The sequence below is a fragment of the Austrofundulus limnaeus genome, unplaced genomic scaffold (genome assembly GCF_001266775.1).
Source record: "Austrofundulus limnaeus strain Quisiro unplaced genomic scaffold, Austrofundulus_limnaeus-1.0 Scaffold37, whole genome shotgun sequence".
Lineage (NCBI taxonomy): Eukaryota > Metazoa > Chordata > Actinopteri > Cyprinodontiformes > Rivulidae > Austrofundulus > Austrofundulus limnaeus.
Window position 1 is genome coordinate 2,253,523 of NW_013952439.1, and position 8,520 is coordinate 2,262,042.

The window sequence follows — 8,520 nt, forward strand, 5'->3', positions numbered from 1 at the left end:
CGAATATACCCAGCACGGCAGCGAGAGAGAGAGAGAGAGAGAGAGAGAGAGAGAGAGAGAGAGAGAGAGAGAGAGAGAGAAGTCCTCTCCAAGATGTTGTAACATTAAAAAGAAACGCACCTTCGGGTTTAAATTTAGGAAAGGAAGAAAATAAAAAAGATTCTTACCCCGGGTCATGTTGCGAATCGTTTAGGCTTCCGGACGTGGCTTGACTCCCGTCTCCTTCCATATCTAGTCCAAACTACAGCGGCTGGGACCACAGTAACAGTGACAGACACACACAGATAGGGCAGGAGATATGCAAAGCCCCGCTATGAGAATATTACTGAGCCGGGAATGAAAGCGTCACACGTGGGATCAGCTCAGCCCCCCTTGCTCTCTCCTCCCTCTCTACCTTGGCCCACAGGGGGTGGGCGGAGCTTAGCTCTGTCACCTAACCAATCCAATTGACGTCAATTCAGGCAATCTGCAAACCAATCCTCCGATTTGTCATTTAATTAAGCAATAAGCCACGAGAGGTGCCGCTGGGTTATAATTGCTCAGTGGACACAGTTTATGAGATTTTTTTTTCTTTTATTCCTACTTAATATGTTTGCACTCTTATTAAACAATTCAAACTTTCTTTTTTTTTTAAAAGCAACATTAAAATATGTTTACCTCTTGTTTCATAGTCCCCTCATGAAAGGGCCAGTTATTGTTTTTTAGTTAATATTTAAGTTATTATGTTGCCTCTGAAATGTTTCTTGGAAGATAATCAGAGTTTAATCCAACTGAAAACTCCATTCTGTGTGAAGCAAAGTGTAAAACTGGAAATGTGCAGCACCAGTAAACTTCCATCTTGCTTATAATTGAATGATAATTAGAATATTAACAACTGAATGAAAAGTGTTTTTTTCTCTACTATGGGTTTTTGTTGCCTTACTGATAATTAGGAACAGGAGCAAGAGCATATTTTGTGTAAATATTACACTTTTGATTTTTTTTTTTTTGATAATTAATTCACATGATGAGTGTAAAAGTAACTTTTAAACCCAGGTTGCACTTGAAACAATGCGGTCTTGTAATCATCACTGATGAAGGCAAAAATATAGTAATGATTGACAGTATTTTGTGTGTGCATGTGTAGATGTCTGTCTGTTAGCAAAATATCTCCTGAACCATTGAATGAATTTTCATGAAACCTGCAGAAAGTAATCATTGGATGGACATTTACAAGTGATTAACTTCTAGAAGTGACCCGATTCAAGATGGCCACAACAGCTATGTGCAAACAGAAAAATGGCTATGACACAGTCAATATTATAGTTATTAAGCTAATTTTAGGATTTTTTTGTAGCTGAGAGTTGTCCTTGACAAGAATTTTAAAACCCAAACTGATCAGATTAGATCTTTTTTTAAAACCTTGCTTTTAACTGTTGGAGTCAGCTCTGTCTGTTAGCAAAATATCTCATGAACYACTGGATGAGTTTTCATGAAACTTGCAGAATTTAATCATTTGATGTACGTCTTCAACTGATTAATATCTGGAACTAACCCGATTCAAGAAGACTGCCACAGCTCAGTGAACTTTGCAAACACAAAAATGATGGTCTCCTCTTCAATTTTACAGACATTAAGCTAGAATTTATCATGATAGCAGCTGAGTATCATCCACAACCTGCGCTCTGACAGCTACACACTGCATGAGATCTTTGCTTCAAACATTGTCATTAACAACTGGGAGTTGACCTAGTTCGTTAGCAAAAAAAGATCTCATGAACCCCTGAGCAATTTTTAGTGAAACTCTCACAAAGTCACCATTAAATGTATTTTTGCAGTTCATTAACATTTGGAGTCAATGCAAATAATGACAGACACCACAGCTCATCAACCTTCGAAAACTCACATAAAAAAAAAGCTATAATTTAGTCATATTTACAAATACTGAGCTAAAATCCTGCATGGTAGTGTCTGAGAGTCATCCTGAATGATGAAGTCCCCCTTCATCACATGAGATCACACATATGTCGTTTACAAGCTTAGRGTCAAATGATATCAGACGGTGATTTTTAAATGCCTAAAAACACAAGGGATGTAAATTAGCCCYGGCACGCTTGGTGCTGTTCACAAGTCCCCGAGTCTTGACCTCTGACCCAGCGGTCTCACCTTCAACTGCCTCGTTCATCATGACAGGCTGCGAAAAAGAAATTTCCCATGGGGATCAATAAAGTATGGTATCCTTACATACAGCAGAGTAATTATGGATCTCTTCATGTAGATGACCTATAATGAGCTGTCAGACCTGCCCTCTGCACAATGTGTGTGGAGATAAGCTGCTTCTGCCCCCTAATAACCTTGACGAAAAAAGAAGAAGAAGAAGAAGAAGCTATATTAAGAATGACTGAATGCACAAGACACGTGCAGTAGGGAGGCAATTTTATTTTACAATCTTCCAATGTAGAATTTTGTCCCAAAAATAAATRAGTAAATAAATAAAACCCATTCTGAACAGTAAATCGTGTTTTTATGTGTCAGAAAAATTCCACAAATTTGAGAAAAATGCAGGTCTCAGTCACTGTAACATGAGGAGGCTCTGCATATAAAATGTGACTTGTGAGTCCTGTTTTATTATTCACAGTCAGTGACGTCTTGTGAATAGGCCTGTCTGTGCTGACTGTTGAGGGTTCCACCAGGGGGAATTTCTTATCTGGCCAGGCAGCATGTTTTTGAAACAATGCCTAAGATAAATAAAATAAAAAAACAAATAACAACACTTTTGTCAGTTTTGCAGCTAAATTTCTGTCATTAGTTATGGGACTTCTTCCTGTTGAAGCTGCCTGTATAGCTGTAAAACAAAACAACTTAAAAAAAAACACTCAGGCAAACTGTGGTGATTCCTCGCAGCACCGCAGCATCATAGAAAATGGAAATATGACACCTCATGTGAAAGACCGTTACGCATCAAGCYGTCTTTTTGCACTGCTGCTCCGTCCCATGGCATTTTGGGATACATCTATGATTACATTACTGTTCTCAGATGGGAGGCGGTGTTTTTATATGCACCCCCACCCCAACCCAAACTCCAAAAAAAAAAGTGAATGCAAGAAAATTCGCACACACTCATCCACCTGCACAGACACAAAGAAGTGAGGGAGGCTATAAATTGATGTGGAATGCGAGCTCCGAGGAACAACAGGCTTTAAAGCCCGTCGCAAAGTGTGTGGAAATCACAGTGGATTTACCACGTGAAGAGCAACCTGTGTTTTATGCTCAGRATGAAAACACTGGAGGGCCCACAGGCTTCACGGTGGGATTGTGAAATATTCTGTCATCTCAACATTGTTTTTGGTATYATCGCCTTTCCAATCACTGTTCCTGCACGACGAAACGAACCGAGCTGAACGCATYAGCAAAAGTGCAGTCAGCGAGATGTTTGACATCTTACCAAGGGTTTGTGAGCAACACCTGGAACCAGATGGGCCATATTTTAGGACAGCCAGCGTTTTAAGCTACTGTATCATTAAGGCCTTGGGAAGCAAGGGTGCGCATGGTGCTGCAGCACTCCCTGATTGATGCCCGAGGGCATGCAAGCCCAAACACATAGAATTACGTAAACAGAACTGATGTCAAAATTAATTAGAAGAATGTAAATGTTGTCTGCTTCCTCTAATGAAATTTGCTGAAAATGCTTGAAGTTAAAGTTCAGGTGAAAATGAAGACCCCAAACCCAGACCCAAACCAGTGATTATTCCGTATGCTGCGGGTGTTTCGGAGAAACTGAGACGTTTATTTTCTAAACATGATGTCCCAGTGGCTTTCAAACCTCAAAACACATTACGGCAAAGGCTGGTTCACCCCAAAGRTCHGGTGCCCCGGCACAAACAGAGCAATGTTGTATATGCTGTTAAGTGCCAGGAGGACTGCGACCAGTTATACATCGGRGAAACAAAGCAGCCACTGTTCAAAAGAATGTCCCAACACAGACGAGCTACATCTAATGGCCAGAACTCTGCAGTTTTCACTCATTTACAGGCCAGCGGTCACTCTTTCAGAGATGAGGATGTTCTCATTCTTGATAGAGAGGAACGTTGGTTTGAGAGAGGAGTAAAAGAAGACATTTTTGTGAAGTAAGACCGTCCATCATTAAACAGAGGTGGAGACCTCCGTTTTCAGCTGTCCCCCTCCTACAGCRYGGCCATTGCCAGTTTCACTCCACCCCCTGTTAACAATAAGTGTTAATTAGGTGTCAACGATAGCCATGTGATGTGAGTATCAGTCACATAGAGGCAGGGCTTAAAAGCCTGAATTTTGCCTGAAACTCTCAGACTGAAGAAGTCTCTTGGAGAAGAGACGAAACGTTTCATTAGAGAAGAACCCGTCCAGAAGACACAATTTTTTTCTTTTTGCTTGAAGTTAAACTTAAAAGAAGCAAAATGATAGCTCAATGCTAAAAAAAAGCAAAAGCCTAGTTTAAGGCTAAAACTAGCAAACCCTGTGAAAAAGTAGCACACAACACTTGCAAACACTTGCTAAAAGCAAAAATAATAGCATCGTATTTGGTAAAAACACAATATTGCAAAACATTAGCTAAAAGCTATAAGTAGCAAAAGGTCATCAAATTATGAAAATGTTAGCTGGAGTCAAAACGTAGCAAAAGGCAAAAAGTATAAGAAAAGATACCTAAAAGCGAAATGCTGCAGAAGGTTAGGTAAAAGTTAAAAATAACAAAACAGAAGCTAAAARGACTTAAAGCTAAAAGTAGCAAAATGGTGGTTAAAAAATTGCAAGTATCATATAAGGGGATAAAAGTACTGCAAGTATGCTTCATTTTTGACAGAAATGAAAATTTCTCAATTTATTTCGACTGGGAAAACATTTGAAAACTAGAAAATTTAGCMGAAAAGCAGCAAAACAGTGGCTAAAACCTAAAACCATTCAAATAGTAGCTGACAGCACATTAGTAGCTAAAAACTAAGATCAGCAAAAAGGTGAATAAAAGCTAAAACAAGCAAAACTGTCTGAAAGCTAAAATTTTCAATTAGGCATCCCTTCTGATTGAAAATATTAGTCAGATTAGCCTTAATTTCTAGTTTTTGGCTACATAAATTCAACAGTATATTTTAATGCACACTTATAGATAAGATAACGTGCACAGCCAGTAAGCCTTTCACTACATACTGTATRTTTGGTCTGCTGCTATTCTTCATGTGGGTATTTATGGTGAAAAAGAGTCACAGCAGACCCCAGCTGAAACACGTTCCAACAGCTGCACAAACCAGAGTTCCCAATAAGAACAATCCTTCATGTTTTGGGTAAAAACTCCAGTGGAGAACTGGTCTGGAGCTGTGTTTTTAACACTGACTGAAGGAGAAATCTGTATAGATTTTTAAATAAAGCTGTGCTCTCTGTTTAATCTGAGCTGCCCACACAGCCGGATGAAAGTGCCTAAAATGTTTATTCCTCTTTAAGCAACTTTACTCTGACAGCCACGTCGGCTGGAGCAGCTGAGTGCTTTCTGCTGAAGGAAAACAAAGGAGAGGGATTTCCTCGCCTGCTGTCGAAAGGCAGAAGCAGACGATGAGGATTTTGTTCGTGTCTCTGTTAGCAAAATATCTCGTGAAGCACTGAATGGATTCTAATGAAACTCCTACTCACTGGATGTGCATTTATCAACCCACATCTGGCCCTAAAAACACAAAAAATGGCTACAATTCAGTCAATTTTACAGATATTTGGCTAAAATTTGATGCGGAAGTTGTTGAGAGTTGTTCCCAACATGTACTCTGAGCACAAAGATAGTTTTAAAGTTTGATCCGAACTCTACCAAACACAAGATTTTAGTTGAAAATTCTCACACCACTTCAAGGAACGTTCGGCTTTCCTTTCAAAGTGATGCTGAGCACACTCTCAGCAGAGCAGCCGACAATGTTTTGATTAATTGGGGCACAAACTATGTCAAGAAAGGCATTGTTGTGTCCTTGATGCATCATCATCATTTACCTAAAAAAAATAGTCAAGACAGATTCCTGTGCAAACACCCCCCCAACCCCCACGGAAAAAAATTAAAAAATAAAAACAAACTCATATTCAGAAAAAAACCCGAGCAGCTTCTGAATGGGGAGGAAATTCAGCATGCTTGAAAAATCTCTGTTACTAACTGACTCATTGCATGAAAACTGGAGGATTTGGGGGTAGGGTGGGGGTGGTGGGGGGAGAGAAAGAAATAAACTTGATAGTGTGTGAAGGAGCAGAGAGAGGGAGAGGAGGAGGAGGAGGAGAGAAAAAAAAGCGAGAGCGGCAACAGACTCGCTGACAGCTATATGAGATGCTGCTTTTGAGGGGAGGCATCCTGTTTCCTGTTGCAGTAATCGTTTTATAACCTCACAATCTTCCCCTTGACCTTGTGGAAATTGTTGCTCGAATTGTTTTTTATTTTTATTCATTTATTTTATTTTTACTCTCCACCTTTTTATCGACAGGAATTCAAAACCTGGAAACAGATTTCCTCTTCCAAACCTGAAATGTTTAGGACAGATGTGTGCTTTAAAGAGAAACTTTAAGTTGCTATACCACGTGCTTTTTAGCTTCGCTCATGTGAGAAAAGGGCCTCCTTCTCACAGGAAACAACTTCTACCACTTAGGCTAATTTATTATGGCAATGAGTTTGTGCCTCTCTAAAAGGTGTGTGTTCTGTTAGCAAAATATCTCATTCATCGATGAACGGATTTTAATGAAAACTTCAGTGTGTAATCTTTGGATGTGCATCTACAACTCATTAGCAATTGGTCTCAGCCTGATTCAAAATGGCTGCCACAGCTAATCAAACATAGATGACACCAAGCAGGCTTTAACTAAGCCAACTCTAYAGATATTGGGCTAAGTTTTGGTTTGTGAGTAGCTGAGACTGATACCCAACTTCTACTCTGAAAACTAATGGATTTAATGAGATTTTTTTTAAATATAGGCTTTGACTTTTGCAATTAACTGTTTTGGTCTGTTAGCAAAATATCTCACGAACCATAGGACGAGTTATAATGATATTTTCCAGAAATTTTTATTGAATGTATCTTTACAAGTGATTAAGTTTTGGACATGATCCAATGCGAGACAGCCCCCACAGCCAGCTGAACTTTGAAAACACAAWCATGTCCATTATCCAGTTATTATGACAGATATYGAGCTAAAGTTTGGTGTGGCAGTAGTTGTTATTCACAGCACAAAGCGCTAACACATCATGCATGATATTGCATGAGATTGTGCACGTTAACCTAAGACCATCATGGTCTAAAACTGGGGCGAGTGATATGCATTCTAGGCCTGCAACGTGAATGATTTMATTTTGACCGCAGCAGATTGAGTGATCTCTGGTTCTCTCAGGAGGGCCTATTACGGTAAAAATCCAAAGCCCGAGGAAAGGCGGCTGCAGATGTGAACAAATTGTCTCCCTCTAGTGTCCTTGCCTCTTCTGCTTCTGCTTCCTCCTCTTCTTCTTTGCCGAGCTAAAGCACCTCTTCAGACTGCAGGCGAAAGGGGTCAGATGGAAAACATGCATAATTGACAGCCCTATTTCAGGAATTAGCCCCGCCGCCCATCCTGCAGACTCACCTGCTCTTTCATCCTGCCTGGGAACAATTTAACATTTGCGATGAATCTAACAAACACCCCCCCCCCCCCCCCCCACACACACACACACCTTTGATTTGTACATTTCCTCCAGGGTGGTTGCGTTTAAACCCTGTCAACTGATGGTGATTTGTGAGGATTACTGGGATTAYGTATCTGTCTTTTAGAGAAACTGTCTGAAATAAGATCAGTAGGAAGGATCTTCTTATGATTAGTGATTTCTCTCCCCCCCATTATGCCTTCTGTAAGCACACAGATGAGTTAATTAAACTGTGCCAGAGGCTGTGCACAGGTAGATGGACCACTGTGATATTCAGACATTATTCCACATTACATATGAGGGAAAAGAAACTGTAATATTGAATTTGAGATATCTATCCTAAAGGCTCCTCTCAGAACGGACTAATTTTGTATGGAGATTTCAGAAAATATTCATTTGTACTAAAGTGCTCCAAAGCACCCTCGAGCTGTGACAAATCAGCACGAGGCGCACCAAAGGACCCCAAAATCACTCCTTAGAGTATTWCAAAAACTCACAGTCTTTGAAAGAATGCATGAGCAGAAGGTTCAGCATACTGTAGTTTTCTGAAAGAATACATACTGTACACAGGTTTCTGGGGAGGTGGGGGGTGCATCTTTTGCTATCTAAGTACTTTTTTTAGACTTTGTGCTATTTTAGTTAATAACATATCAGAATGGGTATGGGTAAAGCTATGACTTCTTGTTTCTGTATATTATATACACTCACCGGCCACTTTATTAGGTACACCTGTCCAACTGCTCGTTAACACTTAATTTCTAATCAGCCAATCACATGGCGGCAACTCAGTGTACAACAGAGCTGCTTCATGGCAGAACCTCAGCTTAGCCTGTTAGCTTTAGCGTTAGCCCCGACGCTATCACCGTATATATATTAGC

General features: G+C 40.0%; 1 protein-coding gene across 8 annotated transcripts in view; it reads right to left on the reverse strand.

Moving 5' to 3' along the window:
- Positions 1–370, reverse strand: part of msi2b (musashi RNA-binding protein 2b) — a 301,595-nt gene extending 301,225 nt beyond the window's left edge. For all 8 annotated transcript variants that reach the window (XM_014006809.1, XM_014006806.1, XM_014006808.1 and 5 more), the window contains exon 1: positions 168–370. In XM_014006809.1, the coding sequence (XP_013862263.1) occupies positions 168–229 (62 nt within the window). In that variant the 5' untranslated portion in view covers positions 230–370. The remainder of the gene's footprint in view (positions 1–167) is intronic.
- Positions 371–8,520: the final 8,150 nt, after the last annotated feature.